At 48.0% G+C, this 19,609-nt stretch overlaps 1 protein-coding gene and 1 long non-coding RNA gene across 2 annotated transcripts in view; one reads left to right on the top strand and one right to left on the bottom strand.

Moving 5' to 3' along the window:
• Positions 1 to 14,193: 14,193 nt before the first annotated feature.
• Positions 14,194 to 18,804, bottom strand: LOC116960757. The gene is made up of 3 exons (XR_006165072.1): positions 18,572 to 18,804; positions 15,722 to 15,828; positions 14,194 to 15,014 (listed from the first exon to the last, which is right to left on the bottom strand). It is a non-coding gene; the product is annotated as an uncharacterized LOC116960757 (long non-coding RNA).
• Positions 18,805 to 18,952: 148 nt separating this feature from the next.
• Positions 18,953 to 19,609, top strand: part of GALNT14 (polypeptide N-acetylgalactosaminyltransferase 14) — a 102,041-nt gene continuing 101,384 nt past the window's right edge. The window contains exon 1 of the mRNA XM_042789922.1: positions 18,953 to 19,327. Within this exon, the coding sequence (XP_042645856.1) occupies positions 19,199 to 19,327 (129 nt within the window). The 5' untranslated portion in view covers positions 18,953 to 19,198. The remainder of the gene's footprint in view (positions 19,328 to 19,609) is intronic.

The following is a 19,609-nucleotide window of genomic DNA, read 5'->3' as shown; positions in this document are numbered from 1 at the left end:
CGAACCATCTGGTTCATCTGAGTCAGGGAAAGTGTGGTGGGAAACCCAGTCGGACCTCTGCTAAAGCAAACTAAAATTCCAGGCCATGAGTAGAAAGTACTTTTATTCCTTTCAAATGCTGCTTGACATTGGGACTGATGCTTTCTGGATGAGCTTCCTCTGGATTTCCTTTTTCATTTCCTTTCCTACCCTCTTGTAGAGTATTGCTCTTAAACAAAACTTCTGTTATTACCATCATACCCCATGAAAAAAGGATGCCCATGTGTATTTTATTCCATCTCTGGCAGGACTGTGAGTATAGGGAATCACATCTGAACCCTTTTAAGTTTGGAGGAGATATCTCCGCATAGTGATCTGGCTTGGACTGGCTAATATTTGATTATCTTAGGAGAGGTTTGAAAAACAAAGCTGTTGGAGAAGGGCTGCAGACTACTCAGTTATGCATACTCACAGCTGCGTGCACACCAATAGCTGTGCACATTCGGCTGTGTGCAGCTGGGAGCTGCCATCTCACTCTGTTTCCCCCCCCCCCCTTTTTTTTTTTTCCTTTTGTCCCATGGCCCCTGCCTCCCCCTTTTATGAAGGCATTTCGCTCAGCAATGAAGTTTGTAATTTGATGGCAATCAGATATGGTGACCCTGACTTAAAGATCAGCTTTGAGAGCTTTGTGTGCTTCATACTTTGCATGGAGATCATGGGAGGTGAGGCTGGTGTTACATGGCTGGCCAGGCAACCTGCAACCTGGACTGCCCATCTAAGCCCTGGCCCTTCTAATGCTGCTCCAGATGGCAGTGGAAACGCCAAAATTAGGAGGACTGGATTTTTCAATAGACCAAGAGTAATCAGTTTAAAGCAGGGACAGATCTAGAGAAAATCAAGCTCCTTCTCTTTACCTTTCCATCAGTCACTTTCTACAGACATCCAGGCTGTACACATCAGAGTGATTTAGCTCCCAGCAGGTTTGTACCAGCCTTCTGGAGGAGGAGGTGGGTCAATTACAGATAAAGACTGCTCATTTTGCAGGAAGAAGAGAGCTTTGGAATATACCTTTTTTTGATGGGACTACAGCTGTGGTGGTGGGACAGCTGATAGTCTAAGCTTGTGTGTATGCACTTTGCACATATCTCAAAATTGTAGTGGGTGAAGTTGAGACTACCTGCATTTTGAGGTTTCACAGCTGGACAGACATACAGTAACATGTCTGATTTTATTCAGCTGCTCCCCATGTCCCAGGCCTCAGAGATATTCCAGTGGCAGAACAGAGAAGCTCACATGCGCTTGTGAATAGCCTACAAACCCTGCCTTTGAAGTTTTTGCTGAGACAGTGTCTTGGCTGGTGTTTATCTCTTGGCTATCAAGTTAATATCAAGGGATATATCTCTGGGAATCTGAGGTAAGGCCTGCTCTCTGGCTGTCAAATGAAGGCTCCTTCACTGCAAGTGGCACTGCATGTTTTGTTCTGTAGCATTAAAAAAGGTATCTTTACCTGATCACTTACAGAATAGGTTAGAAACAATAAGGAGCTTGAGGCTTGTAAGTCTTCTGCTTTATTATGGCTTCTGCTCCTTCTGGAGACAAAAAATCTCCAATGCCCCATAATCCAGTTCAGCTGTGAATATTGCAGGGCTCTCACAGGGATGGAGGAGTTCAACTCACTTTCCCTTTACAGTGGATGATGATGACACTGTATTCCTGAAGCAATGCTGTAGAGGAGGGGACAACCAGGCCTGTACCAGGATGAGGAAAGCTGCTTTGTATCAACTTTCTGTGCACATTGGACTCTCTGAGCTCAGCCCTGCAATTTACCTCCTATGAAAAGTCTTCCCCTCAAGCAGACTTGACCTAATAACCACAGACTTAGTGAATTGAGGTTTTGCTAATTAATGTATTTATTCTGAGTCCTATTTCACTCAGACAACCCTTCTGAGAAGAAACTGCTGGATGACAACCACTACGAGTGCACAGTGTGACACCACAGAGCGTAGTGGCTGAGTCACTGGGGTAATGCTGATGTTACACTGTTATTGTTACAGGATGGCATACGTTGTGGTAGTGCCCAGAGGCTGTGCTTGGTGATGGGGGCCTGGGAGAGGAACAGCCCCCTGCCTTGAGTGTCTTGCCACCTAATAGAGGAGATCCCAGTTCTGCAGCTGCTAGGACCGTGGAAAAGGGCAGGAATCTGTGTACTTGTGAGGAAGAAGGGATGGGGACTCTCTGAACGAATGCTCTTCCCTAGCCATGACTTGGAAAGGTGCTTTGCAAGCATTCAACCCATCTCTTTTGCTTTTATAAATCAGCATAGCCCTACTGAAGTGAACCTAAATTGATTTGACCAAGTGACGAGCTGAACCTCCAGTTCTTTGTTGTGGATGGAGGCTGTGATGTTTGTGTATTTATTTCAGAAAGGCATTGGGTTTTCTCTGCAGATTGAAAAGTACAGTACAATGAGAAGTAAACTGATCCCATATTGTCTTTAAGTCACCAGAGATTGGCAGGGAATAGATGTTCTCTGTAGCATGATACCAGAGCAGTCTGGTAAAACATTTTGATATTTGTCAGTTACTTTTAATGAAGTAGAATGAGAAAGTGTGTGTGTACTTTTAAACAATGGGCGCACATGTGGGTTGTAGCTAATTAAGTAGTAGAAACTGGGTGTGTAGCTGTGAACAGCGTTAGAGAACATACTAATAGTGGGACTATTCACATCAAACTCCATTCTAGAGTTACTTGATGCATCTATATATAGGATCCTTTTTCACTTTCTTATCACTTATTTAATTGGGCTGGAAATGTCCATGCTAAGTGCCTGTTACAGGTCCCTGCTTTGATTTTTTTTTTTTTTTTTGTGTGGCTCTCTTCCAGTGCACAGCCTAGTCTGGATGCTGAATGAAACAGAGCTCCAGTGGGGATGAGCATACAATCAAAGACCATACTCTAATGCCTCTGTAGGAAGGAGATATATTAAGCTTGCATAGACAGCCTTCCCTCTGGCTTTTTGTGACTTTTTAGGTCAGCAATGGTGAGGTGGACTGTGGGTAAAAATGTAAACATGAACAAAAGACTGAGCTCAGGTATGTGCTTACCACTGCCTTGAAGCCTATGCAACAGCATAAGCATATTTAGAGAGAAACCCCACTGTGTGTAAGTGTTCCCACTCAGGTGGCATTAAACAGTAAAAACAACAGTGTGCGCTTTATTCCCTAGAACAGTCTGTTTCTCAACAGTATAATTTTCATACTGTTTTTATGAGAAAACTGTTAGAACCAGATAAATAGATAGCTGTGTTTGTACTTGTTTATTACAGATGATCTATCTATCTGTCATCTATTGCGAGTGGCCTCCTGCGGTGTCACAGGAGCCAAAGGGTTCGGATCTGCGAAGCAGAGCAGGTCAGAGGGAGCCAGGGACATCCAGGACCCTTGAGCAGCGGTGTTGGGGCACTGCCATCCAGCTGGGTCCCAAAGAGGCTCCGTTAGCAGCTCCTGTCACAAAGCACGTGCCCTTTCCCAGCTGTTGTGCCTCTCCTTTTGTGGCTCTCAGCTGAACACGATGGTGCAAACTAAATTAGCCTGATTTAATTTGCACTCAACTCAGTGGGGGATGTTATAAACACTGATTTACTGTGTGCAGGAGCAGCACTGGAAGAACTGAAAAGATTGATTGAGAGAGCGTAGGGCGTGCTTTTCCAGTGCACTCCAAAAAAGATGCTCCCTTGCACCCACCAGGATGGCCAGGAGGGGTCTGTGTGAGTGCAGTGTTCACAGCAGGACACCATTGGACATGATGGGATGAAAATCTGTCAGTCCCAACTGGGTCTGTTGCACAATGTGTGTGATCAGCTGAGCAAGAATCATGTAAGGCTGGCAGTATGCTGGACATAGCTCTGACGCAGGTCGTGCGCAGAACTGTGGTTCAGGACACCCAGTTTCAAGTTGCAGTTCATTTTAATGTTGTACACATTGTTTTTTATATCAGATTTTGTACTTACTTACTTCACACCTCTTTAATGCAGAGCAATGTAATTGCAGGGAGATTATTTTGCTATTGATTACTTGATCCAGGAAAGAAACAGAATTCATCTATGCCATGAATCACTAAGCATTTGCAGCAATAAACTTTATTGAGCCATGTGACTTGCTGTTACAGAATTGTAAAGAATGCTTTACTGGAATGATTATACCAAACCGTGTACAATTCAAACTGAATTATCTGGCTCACAGTAAAATGTTTTTGGCAAGGGCACCTACTCGGACACTGTGAGGCTTTTATATTGCTAACAGAATAACATTTTCTGGGCAATTCTGAAGATATATTACTCTTCATTTACAATGTGCATTGTGGAAAGAATGGTCTAAAAGGCTGCTGAAGGATGCATTCGTTTGTAACCACAGTGTTTATAGAGATGCTGAGCTTTGCAGTGGGTGGTATTGCTCTAGCAGAAATGAAAGAAAAGTGGGGCTGTGGCTTGAGGCTAGCATTGCTAATAAAGGTCCTTTTTGGAAAAGGCAGGTGCAAATAACAAGAATAGCAAATAATGGCTGGAGTGTGAAGAGGAGCTGGATGATGAGGTATGCTGTAACAGTAAGACTGAGATGAAATTGAAAAGAACTAATCAACCCTTTGCAAACAAAATATTCAGCTAGAGCTTGTTGCAGCAAGATACACATACACAACTGGAAGTATTTCATGTTTCCTGGCTATAGTTGGTGCACACGTTTAGTGTGCAGTCAGGATACAGCAGTTACCTGTCAGCCTCGCTGCATGCATTCTGCATGGTCAGGTCTTCTGTCCAGATGGCAACAGGACAGGCTCTGCTCTCCAGCCTAACAAGATTCAAAAAGGGGCTAAGACTTACAGGAATGACAAGCATGGCTGGAGTGGTCGTGGCCTCCGTGAAGACCTGTGGGAGAAACCTAACATCTGGCTTCAGGCACAAGGGGAAGAGCTGTTCTCTGGGTACAAATTACCCCAAGGCAAATTGCCCCAAGATCATCAGGCTGCTTCCCTTGGACATCTAGGGATGACCACCTTTGGAGAGGTAGCAAGCCGGTCCACGTTTGAGTATTTCTGCCTATTCATGTATTACTTTCTAGGCAATCAATTAAACTTAGAAGGTCTACATGCTGTTGGGACACTGCAGCGTAGCTCTCTGAGGTCACACCTCTCCTTTTCACCAGTTTTACAGTGGGGCCAACAAGACTCCTGCCTGACCTAAAAGCATGTTATGGGCTTTTGCTGGGAGATACTATATTCATGTGAGTGGCTACTGCACAAACCACCATTGTGCCTGGTCAAGCTGTGCCAGCCGACTTTGACCATATCATGAGATGCTCTGTGTAGAATGAATAATGTTGCTTTGTTTTTAATTATTAAGCAGAACGTGTAATCCTAACTCCATGACCCACAAAAAGGACCTCTAAAGGGCAAGTTGGCATTGCACTGGAGCTGTGAAAATAAGGACTTTGACGCTTTTGGAAGGAAAACCCTGTTTCCTGGGGCAGGCAGTACCCAAAGGGTGGCCACTGAGTGGAGTGGGTGCAGGGTGTTCTAGTAGCACCCAAAGGTGACCTTTGCACAGGGCAGTGATGGGAATGAAGAGACAACATGGGAACATGGAGTCAAAGCCACTGCCAAATTCAAGTGTCCACCTGCCCTTGCTCACTCCCTCTCCAGTCATGCAACCCCACCAGGAGACACAGTTAAAACAATGAGATTCCAAAATCTGCAAACCTCAAGGTTTTTTTTTTTTAATTTCCTTTGTGAGCTTTTCAGGCCAGTGTTTCAAGCTGTCTGCCAAAACACGGAGGGCTGTGGAGACTTTCCTCCCAACTTTAGTTCTGCTGGACTCTGGCTGAATGCAACCCCATGCTCCAATTTGCAAGAGGAGTGAAAAGCTAGAGTTTCCACAGGTATGAACTTTTAAGAATCTGGATGTAAACAAAAGGGCAAAAATCCCCTTTGTTATTATTTACAGTGCCACAGTGCTGAGGGGAGGAAGATCAGGGCCGCAGGGTGCTGGCTGCTCTGTGACCTGGAGAGCAGGACTTGCCGTCTACTTAGAAAAAGAAGTACTTCTGCAGTGCCCGAAGGGAGTGATCTGTCTGTGTTCAGCCTGGGGCTCTGCAGTCAGGACTTGATCTGACCCTCAGCCTCCTGAAGCCCAGCCCGCCAGCTCCTCTTCCCATTGCATACCAGAGCGTTGCTGCTCTGTAATCCCCATACTGCTGTGAGCCGGATTTTTCCCATGAGCAACGCTTCTTTCTCGCTGGCATCCAGGAACTCGAGTTATGATCCCGCCCCAGGGTTTGGGGCTTGGCAAGAAGCCAGCGATGGCTGGGTAGTTCTTCTGCACCTCGCTATCTGCCCGCACGCCCCCATGTGTACCCACGCACCCCATGTCACCTTTCTCAGAAATAGTTGCAATGATGTGCTGAAAAAGAAGGAAAAAAAGATGGTTTTTTTTTTTTTTTTTTTCCCCTCCCCTACTCAGGGAGCAGCTCCTTGCAGAATGAAATGCTAACGAGCGCCTTTGCCTTTCCTTCCTGCTGTGTCTTACACTGGATTAGACCTGAAAAGCAGTATCACCAAGCCTGAAGTTCAATTTATCAATGTAGTCAGGATTGATTTGTTACACTACCTATTCTGGGGAAATGAATGTCTCCATCGTGCTCCCTTCCAATGCAGGCAGACCTTTGTTTTGCTCAGATCAGCTATGTAATGTAGGAGGCTGACATTCCACAGATAAAGGAAAAAACCTACAAAATCCTGGCTAATTCTACCCAGCCTAGTGGTGCCAGGGACTGATGCCACTTGCAAAGCACCTGCCTGGTGTTATGGTGGATGCAGATACTGGGCAGAAGTACTGTTCTCTGCCTGGGCTTATCTCCTACTTTTTTTTCCTGTTGTTAAAGAAGTGGTGGAAAGTGCCATAGAAAATTATTCTTGGGTGAATTACATGTCCCCTTTATCACTATTAATGTTACAGCTAGGCAGTCAGGTTGATCCTTGGAGCTCAAATTCACGGTAAGAGTCAGGCTGAAAACAAAGTTGTTTTCTGTAAAAATTTTCAGCTGTTTTGTGAGACAATGGAAAACGACTTTGCTACTGCTGTTGAGGAAGAAAATTTTCACTCGTAATCTAGCATGGGGGATATCTGTTAAGAAAGCATGCAGTTAAAAGCCCGGTTTTCTCCTGAAGAACATTTTGATGGAATTATTACAGCAAACCATATACAAATGTGGAAGTTACATTTTCAGATTCAAAAGACCCAGAATGTGGATCGTTATGAAGTGTCATATTTTTAAAAGATCCTTTTTTTTTTTTTTTTTTTAAATAACAAATCGTATACACATCTCATGGAGGGAAGGGTTAAGAGCTGAGCACCCTGCAGAAACGTGGAGATCCTCACGCTCCTGCAAACGTGGCTTTGAGAAGGATGTCTATAGCTGGGGCTCATTAAGTGAGATGAAATGAAAGAGGTAGTTGCTCTAAAGTAGCTTTTTTTCCTCAGGTAAAAGCAGGATTTCTTTCTCATAAATACACTGCAGCTAGACATAAACCACTTATTGCTTGAAAGCAGCTCTGAGCTGAAGCTCATGAGTGAGAAATTGGGTCTTAAGCGACCCTGACCCCAGGTGCTTTCAGCCTGCCTTGTGGCAGTGGCAACGCTGCTTTTTGCCTGGGCTGAGGCTGTGGAAGACTCCTGCCTCTGCAGCTAAATGCTGAGTTTCCAGAGGATGCAAGGAGTGGGGTTATGTCTGAGAAAGCCTCGTTACCCCTGCCTCTCCCTTCCCGCTGCCCCCTTCAAAACCAAAGCGTTAGTTAGGAATGCCACTCCAGAAATTGGGGCTGTGCCAGCTCTGCAAGTCTCTAGATTCAGCCCCCTACCAGCGTGTTTCCCCTGAAAACGGAACAGACGATGCAGGGCTTTGGAGCAGACAAGTGAGCATGCCCCTTCCAGAGAAAGGATCATGGAAATAGCCACAGGCCATTTGGGATGCAGTGAGTATCCTGAAGGTCTGCACATCTTTGGGTATGAGATTTCATGCTGCCCCTTCTCTGTAACTTGTTATTTATTGTGTTTCCTTTTAAAAGGAAGAAGAAAACAAACTCAACATCACACACTCTTCCTCTCTGCTCCTTATTCTTACACGCATCTCGGAAGAGTCATATCCCTAATCTTAAAAACTGTCTCCTTCTCTTAGGGCATGGGTGCACACGTGCCAATAGATTAAAACCGAAGGGCTGAGGAGTTCCCCTCCCACCCGCCCCAGTCCCCTGGCCAACACTAGCTCCAGTTGTTTGTTAGCTCCAGCTCTGCGGGTTCATGTCTGAATTGGCTCAGAAACTGGCTCTTGTCAGACTATGTGTCCCAGCACTGGGGGCTGACTGCATCCATGGCAGGGGTGGGACAGACCACCGGAGGTCTTGTATTAACTTGGAGCTGTGCTTGCTGCAGACCCCTTTTCTGAAACCCAGGTGATGCCTGTGCTGAGCACGTCCATTGTGGCCAACTTCTACCAGCATTTCTCTACCTGCCCTGCCTTTCGGCGGTACTGGAGAAATGTTAGCCTGATGTTAAGATGCTTGTCCTCGGGGACTGTGGAGAAACATGACTCCTGGCCTCCCAGTGCTCATCGGGCAAATATGGACAGCAGAAATAACCCTGTGTATCTCCGAAGTAGTTTGATCTGAAGGACTCATGATTTTTGAACAGCTGAGATAAGCATTACTGAGAACTCGCTTTCCACTTCAGCCTGCTCTTCTACTTGTGCAGGGCAGAGCGCGGAAGCAAGGCTTTGGCACTTCACAGCCTCTGCTGTCTGGATCAATATTTTCCAATGTGCACAAGTTTCCAAGAGTTTAAACCGCTGAGTTTTGCAGAACTTTAATTGTATCAAATGCAAAAAAGAAATGGATACTCTATCAAACTAACACATAGCTAAGCACATAAAGAATTTAGGGGATGAATTAACAGCAAATAGTTCATATGCTGCAGGAATAAACTGCTGAGTCCAGTAGAAGGAACCCCTATTTCTTCTTCACGTATATATTTTTTTTTAAATGGTGCACGAGTACTTGGAAATACAAAATTACAGGAGAAATTTGGTGGAAAGTCTGTGTGGGGGTGCCATTCCTCAACACTACTCTTTAAATTACGTAAAATGTTGCAATAAATTTGAAGAACATCAAGAAGCTCCTATCAGTTCTGACCACCTGAAAAGGCTGAAGCAAGCTGAGAAGACTACGTTGTCTTATGAATTAAAGTGCCAAAAGTGGAGCTATAAACACAGCTGTCACTGGAGAGCTAACCATGACAGGAAATCAAGCCCTTCCCATCATGAGGCAGACATTCATTCTCAGATTACTTAAAGCAACTAGAAACACTGGATCCTCAGGTGGCCCACACTGTTGCGTGTGCATGAAAGTTAGGATCAGCTGAGAGTGTTTCTCCTCAGTGACTTGGCATGTGGAATCATTTGGGTTGGAAGGGATCTTTAAAGGTCACCCAGTCCAACCCCCTTGCAATGAGCAGGGACTTCTTCAACTAGATCGGGTTGCTCAGAGCCCTGCCTAACCTCACCTTGAATGTTTCCAGGGATGGGGCACCTACTACCTCTCTGGGCAACCTGTGACAGTGTTTCACCACCCTCACTGTAAAAAATGTCTTCCTTTTATCTAGTCTAAATCTACCCTCTTTCAGTTTAAAACTATTACCCCTTGTCCTATCGTTCCAGTCTCTGCTAAAAAGTTTGTCCTCATCTTTTTCATGGGCTCCCTCTAGGTACTGAAAGGCTACAATAAGGTCTCCACGGAGCCTTCTCTTCTCCAGGCTGAACAACCCCAACTGTCTCCATCATTTCTGTGGCGTCCTCTGGACCCACTCCAACAGGTCCGTGTCTTTCCTGTGCTGAGGGCCCCAGAGCTGGACACAGCACTGCAGGGAGGGTCTCATGAGAGCAGAGGGGCAGAATCACCTTCCTCGACTGCTGCTCATGCTGCTTTTGTTGCAGCCCAGGGTGCAGTTGGCAATACAAGAAGAGCTGCCTCTAGTTAGCAGGTTCTTGAGGGCAAAGCCAAGTAAAGCTGCTTTTCTAAGAGGTTGTGCTGGGTGCTTGTGCCCTTCTCAGCATGGGCCCAGAAGCTGAGCTGGCTGTTTTGGAGGGGTGAATGGCAGGGTGAAGGTCCTGCAGTGTCAGATAAGGCTGCCTTTCTGCTTTTTGTGTTAAGTCAGTATTTTTCCCTTGCTGAATAACCCTGGGCTTGGGATCGCAGCAGTGAGGGCTGTCGCTGTCCTGATGTTAATAGGAGGTGGTCACCCCTTCTGTATTGCTCAGGTATCAGGGTGAAAGTACCCCAGGGGTGAGTGTGCCATGGGGTGGCACAGAGGGTGGGAGGTGGGCACGCAGTGTCTCCATCTGTAGCCCAGCTCTTGGGGGCTGCAAGGCTATGCTAGCCTGCCCTGACATACGATTGCCCCCCAAAACTTAGGATACTCCTGGCTGCTTCTGGATTGTGTAGGGCAGAGGCAGCCTGGGACCCGAGCCCCTCCTTGCATCCAGCACATAGAGGAAGAAAATTAAAGGATCCATCCTCCCAAGTCAGGCTTTTTATACAGCTCTACAAACTTAGAAACCGCTCCTCTTTCTCCTGCCACTAGGGTCAGCTTGCTGAAACAAAGATTAAAAGCCTGAATTTCTGTAAAGGTAATCTAATGGCAGCCAAAACAGGCTCCCCAGAGAAGATTAACTATGCCCTGGACTGAGGGGAGTTTGAGCTTTAGCAAAATGGACAGATGAGAAAAACATAGCGAGTCCTGCAAAGATTAATTTGATAAAAGTGGGCAGAGCACAGCAAAGCCATGAGACGCTGGTTAAGTGTTAGCTTTTATGTATAGCTGAGTTCTAGGTCTTTAGACAAGACTTAATCTTTTCTATAAACAAATAACACATTCATTTACATGAATAATCCACATTTCTTATGCAAATCATTTCCCTGCTGCTGTTTCTACTGAGAATAATATTCAGTATAATTACCACATTTATTTAGTGAATCTATTTACACAGGGTAGTGCTCTGTCTATGAATGCTCTTCACCAGAGAGGCCCATAGAGCAACAGGGGAGCCAGAGCTGCCAGTCATGTGCACCCTCCATTTTCTATTTTTGTTCCGATAAAGCATTTTGGGACCGGCTGAGATGTCTCGGCAAGAGCAGAAGGATGTCAGCATCCTGCCTCCGTCCCAGGGAGAGAACCTGCTGCTAAAGGGAGGCAGCTCTCCCCTGCTCTCTAGCCTGCTGTTTGAGCTCAAGCTAACTATAATGAGGCAAGGCACTTTGAATAATAACTTTCCTTTGGGTATAAGGCTATCTTAATTTTTTGTGTGTTTAAGTTGGTAATTGCCATAGAGTTTGAAAATCTTCCAGGTTTTACCACTCTTAATTATGTTCTCATGCATATGCATCGTCTGCTTGCGTGCTCATTACTGCCAGGAGATCAGAACCTGAAACGCTGGAGCAGTTTCCTTCAATTATCTCCCATACGCAGACTCTCCCGTGAAATACCTCTCCTGCATGGGATAGCCCAAGCTGTTTGGAGCACACCTCACCTTGCTGTCCAGAGCACATTTTGCTCTCTGTGGTTAAATCAAGATGCGTTCCTTCCCTCCCATGTCTCGCCTGGGTTGCTCCTACCTGGGATGTCCCCTTGCTCGTAGCACCAGCTGTTGAAATGCTTGTTCAGGGGAAGTTATTACAGTGTCCTAATGGAAAATATTTCAACTTTCTAGGACCCTGATTGCCTCTTTACCTGCTCTGTTTGCATCTATTGATCGTTCTGGTTCAACAAGAGCCTCTGGGACTAACAAATTCTAACAGGTTTGAATGCATTAATGAGGTGTTATGCAGGGAAGGAAGAATAATGCTGTTGGGCTTCTAACTTGTTCTTGCTCAATAACAGCAAAACAAATGTGTGCAATTAAACATTACTTTGTTTTCTAAACAGCAGCCTTGAAATTCTGTCCTTCTAGAGGGGAAATCAAGCTGCTGCTTTGCTTTCTAACCAACAGTGGTGATTTGGTGATGGGAAATGAGATGTTAATCCACCTGAGCACGTTCAAGGTAGAATACTGTTCCCTTGTAGGTAGGCAGAATTTGTAGCACTGTGTGTGTTTTCCTGTAGGAGATCACAGTGGATCCCCATGAAAAGATCGGCGTGGAACAAGCGTAGACCTTGACGTTATGCACTCTTTTTTGTACAGAGTAACTGCTTGCTTTTAACTACTTTTCAAGGAGATGTGGGATCAGTTGTTAGCCCCTTGGAGCTTTTGTGTTGAGAGCAGGAGATTTCCTAATCAAATATAAGTCACTCTGACTTTATACTTAAAGCGTTGGGTTGTATATGAAAGAAACAGCTATTCCCAGACACTTCACCTAAATAATGGGATTGAAATCTTAAGAAATTAGGTGGTGTGTGGTTCACTTGCTTCAGTTTTTGGATCCCTCAGGCGAGAGAAGGGATGAAGAGACAAGAATTTTTCCTATGAAAAATTTTCTAGGAGGAAGATGAGGGTAAAACTTTTCATCCAGCTGTGAAAATGCTCCTTCCCACAAAACGCCTGGTGCAATATTACATATTGCCAGCTGTGTTAATAGATGCCTAAATCCCAGTTGGCATTGGGCCACACTTACATATCACAGAAGCAGAGATTTGGCTCCGAAGTCTGCTTAACACCTGCACACAAAAGAACAGAGGCACTAAAGGTGCTTTAAGGACAAAGCTGTGTTTTGGCTAATGTGTTCCCTCACCCATCACCTGTCTTGTTCTTTATTCAGTTGAGTGTCACTTGTCCAGACTGCAATTATGGGTTTGTCTGTGTCTAACGGACATAGTCTTGCAGCTGACTAAGAGGACTGATTTAGCATATTCAGAGTAACATGAGGGTTTGGTCTGAATTCTGTCAAGGTTCTCCGCTTTCTTAGAGATGGATTGGGAGGGTGTGTGTGTGCACATGTGTGCATGCTCACAGGAGCACACCTCCCTGGGAGGCATCTGAGCAGCTCTGCTTCCCCTGTAGAGTCACAGCAGCACTAGGGTCCCCTGGGAGCATGGGTGCCTGCCAGAGCTGGGCTGAGGACCACAGGGTGCCCAGGACCTTACGGGCTCAGGTGCAGAGATCTAAAGATTCATCTGCGCTGTGTTATGTTTGCTTATTGATCATTTGCTGCAACTTGGCCCACAGAGCTATCTGCTGCCTTTTGTCTCAAATGCTCTTTTGTGGCCATTTGAAGAGGCTGTCACTGGTTGCTGATGCAGCGACCTGGAGCTAGACAGCTTTCCCCCTGCCAAAACACTGAAAAAACAGGCTGTGGGATCAGCAGGCATCGCTTACCCATGGGCTTTTCCCAGAAAATGCCTGTGTTGGGGAGCATCAGGAGAGACTATCAATCACCTGAGACATCTGGAGGCAGACAGACAGTACCCAGAAGACTTAACTCTATTGTGGCAATAAGCTACACAAAAGCAGGGCTGGTCAAAAGCAACCAGTGGACAGTACTGAAGATGGTCACAGTGGAAGAGCACCGCCTAAGGAATCTGTTCTTGTGCTCCCTAGTATGTCCCCCAGGCACATGCTGAAGTCAGTGTGTCTCCTTTCAAATCTCCCATTGCTCTGGCCCTTGTTTTCACACCTGCTTGTACTGGGCACATGGAAATGCTGGGAGCTAGCAAAAAGGCTGCATCTAATCCAGAAAATCCTGTGCTCCAGCAAAGGGAGACAAATACTGGGGAGAATGTGAATGAAACAGGAGTGCAAGTGGGTGGCCATTTGATGGCGGTTGCTAAAGATGGAAGATATAATACCTTGTGGTAGGCAAGAATTCACCCCACCCTCCTCCAGTCTTACTATGGAGAAGTCTCTGACCCCGTGGTGAGACAGCTCAGCACTGCCTCATCCATCAGTGCCACACAAGCTCGGCTGAAGGTGGGAGCCTGCCTTGTAGGAACTGCGGGTGAACGTCTGGATGTGTGCTGGTGCCCATCTACCCAGGGAACAGCTTGCGTTCCTGCAGCTGACTTGGTGAGAACTTCAATTAACAAATGCTATTAAAGTAGCTCTCCTCTTTATTTTACTTTTTTTATTCATAGCATTTCCTGACAGCTTAAACCTTTAATTAACTGGAGATGCCATCGTGGAAAGTTTGCTAGAGAAGAACGCTTGCAATTTAATTAAAAAGAAAAAAAAATCCTTTACAGTTACTGAAAAAGATCTGCTTGCAACTCCAATAGTGGCAAAAAGCCCGCAGGAATTCCTCCATTTCCCTTTCTGATTGCAGCAGCAGGTGAGGAGGTGCAGAGCGATATCATCTCCCAAGTGGAGCAGGTGAGAGCTTCACAGCTTCATGTTTGACCCTCCGGTTTAGGGTGCAGATGTAGGACAAGCTACAGTTCTGTTATCTACGTGAGGGAAAGGAGACAGCCAACTATAAAGCTCTTACTTTTTAAAAGAGCTTTAACTTACAATTCTCCTGGTATTAGGCCAGAGCCGTCTCTAACATTTGTGGTCTTCTCTGAGGGCACATGGGGAGAACATTGTTCAGCATAAGCACTGCTCTTTTTTTTTTTTTTTTTCCCATTACAGCACAGAAGCAAAGGCAGAGCTTACCTGCCACAAAAACGTGGGATAATGGTCACACTTGCTTCAACAGCCTTCATGCAAGCTGCTTTTTGAGATGGTAGGGTACTGCCTGAGGTGGCAGAGAGTCCTGGCTGCTGTTTGCAACCCTGTGCTGTGTGTGATGGCTAGGAACCACCAGGTCAGTCCACACTTGCACCCTTGCAGCAGCGTGCCATGTGGCCAAGGCACGGGGTGACAAGTGCTGCAGAGCTGGGGGAGCCCCATGGCAAAGCAACAATCTCTCCTTGCTCCTGTGCAAAGGACTTGCTGGCTTCTCCCTGTCTTCTGCTCACGTTGATCGGATTCGGGACAGACCAAGTGACCTAGAGGCTTTTTGAACAGCTGCAGATCCAAAAATGGATTTTAGTTCCTGTATTAAATATAAATCTGAAAGAGTCACCGACTGTTTGCATTCAAAGCACAGCTCCACCCCTAGACAAGTAGCAAATGGTTCCTGAGTCATCCCCTGGGAGCAGGTGGGGGCTGTGGGGGTGCTGCCTGGTTCTCCTGGAGGCCCTGTGCCCTGGCTGGCACCTCAGCTCTGGGTGACGAGGGACACCTGGGCTCCTTGTGAAACACTCCAATGCTCAGCACTTGCCCAAACAGCTATTTGGGAGCAGCCTGATGTGCTCTCCCCGCTCTCCTGGCCCTGTCCTCAGCTTGGTTAAATTCGGGAAGTGTAGCACACCATCTGCCAGCGGCGGGAGAGAAACCTCTGTATCAGCTTCTCTCCCCAAGCCTGGAGCAGGGAGCACAAGGGTACCGTTGGCCACTGAATGAAATCCAGCTCCCTGTGTAACCGCATATTGCCGTGCTGACCCTTTCAAAGGCTGATCCCTTATCTCTGCAAACAAACATCTTCTTTCCGATATATTGGCTACTGCGAGCAGCACCTCTTCGTGGGGAAGCTGCGCTGCCAGAAATAGCAGTGAGAGCTGGGCAGCCCCAAACCGCTGACTGTGCCAGATCATCCCCTGGCCACGGGGCTCCGTGTCCTAGAAGCCCCTTTTCAGCCAGAGCTTGGTGGGGTTGCTCCATCTTACAGTTACCTGTGATGTTCAGCTGAGACACCTCAGCATCCCAAGTTGGGGGGAGATTTTGATCCTTTCTTCTGATCGCTTCTTGAGTTCATCTGTTTAAGCCTCTTCCAGCTTTCCTAGAACAAACCGCAAAGCATTTGCAATCCTTTTGGAAAAGAAATGTGTTTTTTCTCTGCAGACCGCACCTCTGATGTAACCAAACTAAGACCCAGGAGTATTCATAGTAAAAATGGCACTGAAGCAGTGCACAGCTCGTTTGTAGACCTGGTATGTTGAAATTCCCTTGAAATGTGCTTTACAGATGCCCTTGAAATAGTGAGGAGAGGTACTTTTCCCTATCACCCTTTCCTTAAAGGCAGGACCCCAGAGGGCCATTGCCTGAGGCTGTGATTGTGAAAAGTCCCCCTTCCACTTGGAAATGATGGCCTATTTTTGCACCCATGAAGCAATCCTTTTCATCAATTTTGCAATGCCAATACCAACAAATGCTAAATACCATTTCTTAGACTGCTTTTCTGTCTCTGTCTGTACTGCTTAATTGGCCTTAAATTTTGCTCTCGTGGAAACAGGTAGTACGTTACAGACCTCACTTGTGAAGCATCTGAGATTGGCTGATGAAAAATTAGAAAAATGGGGAAGACAGGGGTATCAATACAATGTAAGATTTTTTTATTGCTATGGTTTTAATGGAATTGCAGTAGGATTTTTATACAAGTCTCTGAAAGTCCATGACTTCATATAACTCGGAACCTACAGATTTGTACTCCTGCATTATTCTTGTTTAAACAGCTGTTACCATCGTCTGCTCGATATATTATCTGTCCCGGCACACAGGCAGACAGTCAGGAGGAATATAATTCCTTGGAGCTCGTATGCATTGCTAGAGCTCCTTGACTCTCCCGTCTCATCACGGGACCCCTGCACAGAGTGGCCCTGCAGCAGGCAGGGATTTGTACAGCGTCATTGTGGCGCTGGTGGTGTCACCCTCCTCGCTGGTGTAAGGACGGGGCCAGCAGGGAAGAGTTAGGCCGTTGCCGGTTATCTCGGCCAGGCACAGCGGGTTATTCGTCACCGCACCGAGCCCTGCCAGTAAAGCTTTCCCTCAGCAGAGGGAGTTGTTTCTCAAGGTAATAAGATAGCATTATCTGATTGCATTTTGTCAGGCCCGTCCTATTTATTACCTTACCTGTAATCTAATTTGTAATGTATTTCCCTGATAATTTCTATATTCCCCCCCTATATTTTGTAACAACTTCCGCTGAAAGTCCGACCTGCAGAAAAGATGAGGTTTTAAATCCAGCTTTGAATGGTAACACCCGGGTGCCTTTAACTGGAAAAGCTCTCCTAGCATGGAGCAAGGTCTGGTGGGAAAAGCTCAGCACCCTCTGCAAAAGTGTTGGGGGAATGCTGCGTTACAGCAGCCGCGGTCGCTTTGCCCCAGCCAGGAAAGCACCAGCAGCTACTTTCTACTTGTGGCAAGATGATCCTTTTGGTCAGAATGCCATTCCTGCTCCAGAGGGGTTAGAGGGAGGTACGTGAAGGGCAGCAACCAGCCCGTGCCAATAGCTAGTGTGGGCATGAGGTACGAAGACAACTCTAAGCCATGTGAAAAGCCACCATCGATGTGTCTCAGCTGCTGGAAGTTGCTCAGGTGCTTCACCTCAGCTTTCAGGAGGAAGCAGAGAGCAACAGTGTGTGGGGAAGAGCCACAACACCTGCATCACCCCTCTAGGTTGGGCAGAGATGCCTCACGGTGGCAGAGCCGGAGCGCGGTGGTCCAGCTACTCCAAACACAGGGCTGAGGAAGGCTGATTGGCGTGACAAATGACGCACACTACGGGAAGAGGTGGCATCGTCAGGCTGGCGCGGGCTTCCCACGCGACGTCAGGCTGGTGGCTCACCAGGGCTTTCCACCTTCTGCCCACCCAGTTAGTTCTGCTCCCGCTTGGCTGCGCCGCTGTTGTTATAAAACAAAGTTCAGCCTAAGCCTGCCCGCTGGACCTGGATTTCATCGTTCCGGTAAAGGCATTTCAAAGTCAGACAGCTTTAAAACAAAGAAAGAGAAATGTCCCTTTTTGTGGATGCTAATGAAATTTTTATCAGGGCATCTTTCTGTGAATGTTGGGCCTGAGAAGCATGGATTATGTTTGGGTAGAAGGGCTTAGTGAGCCCTGGAAATAAATCAGAGGAGGACAGAGGATGAAGATCACAAATGAATAATTAGCAAGTGACAGAGAACAACTGCAGGAAATAATAAAACCAGGAGGAGTATGTGGGAAATGCATAGGAGAGGTTGTTTACAACATGTGCATCGGACTTTCCAGCATTTGACATCTTATCTCCAAATCATTCCATATGTTACTTTATGGATGGATTCCTGTTTTTATGGGGTTTGTTCTATGGTTTTTGTACTAACACGAATGACTCACATCTGCTCCAATACTTAATTTATTCTCTAATGTCTTCTGCAAGGGATTGCTCAGCTCGTGCGATACTTGTCAGGGGCAGGATCGGAAGAGCAGCGAGTTGGGCAGGTGAGCAGGGACAGTTGGGTGAGGCAGCTCTTTTCTGCAGTCCTGCTCCGTTGGTTTTGTTTTCCCTTATCGATGCCCGTAACTCCCACTTTGGCTGCCCTGGGGGGACAGGCTGGCAGTGCCGGGGCTGTGTGTGGAGCCCGCCGGGAACACCCCACGGGACAGGGACGATGGCCGAGGGCCATCCCCGCAGGACCACGGCCCGGCACCGAGCTGCTGCCGACACGCCAACAGCTAATGATTATGATTTTATTTTTTAAGAGCTCTTGACAGCTCCGTAGACTCACATCTTCTCTTCCAAATCTAGTAATTAAATTCCACCTACCTGAATTCCCTCTGCTGTTTCGATGGGATAAATTAATCTTCCCATCATGTCTGAGCCTCCTCTGGGTGTCGTTGAGGGGTGGCCTCCCCTCGCCCCGGACCGGGGACCGGGCACGGGGGATCGGGACCGGCCGGGGCCAACTTCGCCGCGGCGCTGCCCGGCCCCGCGCGTCCTGTCGCGCTCGGCTCGGCGGCGCTGGGAAGCGGCCTGGACCCACGCGTGGGAGCGGGGAGAGAGAGATGGGCGTCCCCGGTTACTTCTTCCCCCCCCCCCCCCCCCCCGCCCCACCGGTGTCCCCAGCCCCGGGTGGCCGCGGCCCCGCAGCTCCCCGGGCGCCAGCCCGGCTGAATGGGCGCAGCACCTTCCCTCGGCGAGCGGCTCCGGCTCCAGCCCCCCTTCTGCCGGCGCCTCCTCCTCCTCCTCCTCCTCCTCCTCCTCCTCCCCTCCCCTGCAGAGCATGCACAGCCCGGGACTCGCACCGCCGGCTCCGAGGCGGGCGGGCGAGACCTTCCTCCCCGCCTAGCCCCGCTGCCGCTGCCCCCGGAGGCGCCCACCCCCCTCCCCTACCCCCTTCTCCGGCCCTTCATCCCCCCCCCCCCCCCCCGACTTTTCCCACCCCCCCCGAGGATGAGGCGGCCGACGCGGCGCCTGGCGCTGTCTGTGCTGGGGGTGCTCTGGCTCGCCGCCCTCCTCCTCTTCTTCTTCGGGGCGAGGAGGAAGTTGGAGGCGGCGGGAGGCGAGGGGCGCACGCCGGAGGTAAGGGGGGGGGGGGGGGGGGCAGCCGCCGCCCCGGGGAAGAAGTTCCCGGCGGTTTTCGGGACCCCCCACCCCATCGCGTCCCCTTAAAGTTTTGTATCGGCTCTGTGCCCTATGGCAGGGGGGTCCGGCCTTTTCCTTACCCTCACCCTCCCGTCGCGCTGCCCCCTCCTCCGCACGGCCTCGGGCAGCGACAATCCCAGCCCGCCCCCCCCCCCCCCCCCCGCTTCACCCGTGGGTTCACCGGGGGCTGCAGCCGTCGGGGCCCCCCGGGGGAGCGGG

Source organism: Tyto alba, unplaced genomic scaffold (assembly GCF_018691265.1).
Source record: "Tyto alba isolate M040663 unplaced genomic scaffold, T.alba_DEE_v4.0 Super-Scaffold_16, whole genome shotgun sequence".
Taxonomy (NCBI): Eukaryota; Metazoa; Chordata; class Aves; order Strigiformes; family Tytonidae; genus Tyto; species Tyto alba.
This window is presented reverse-complemented; position numbering and strand designations above follow the sequence as displayed.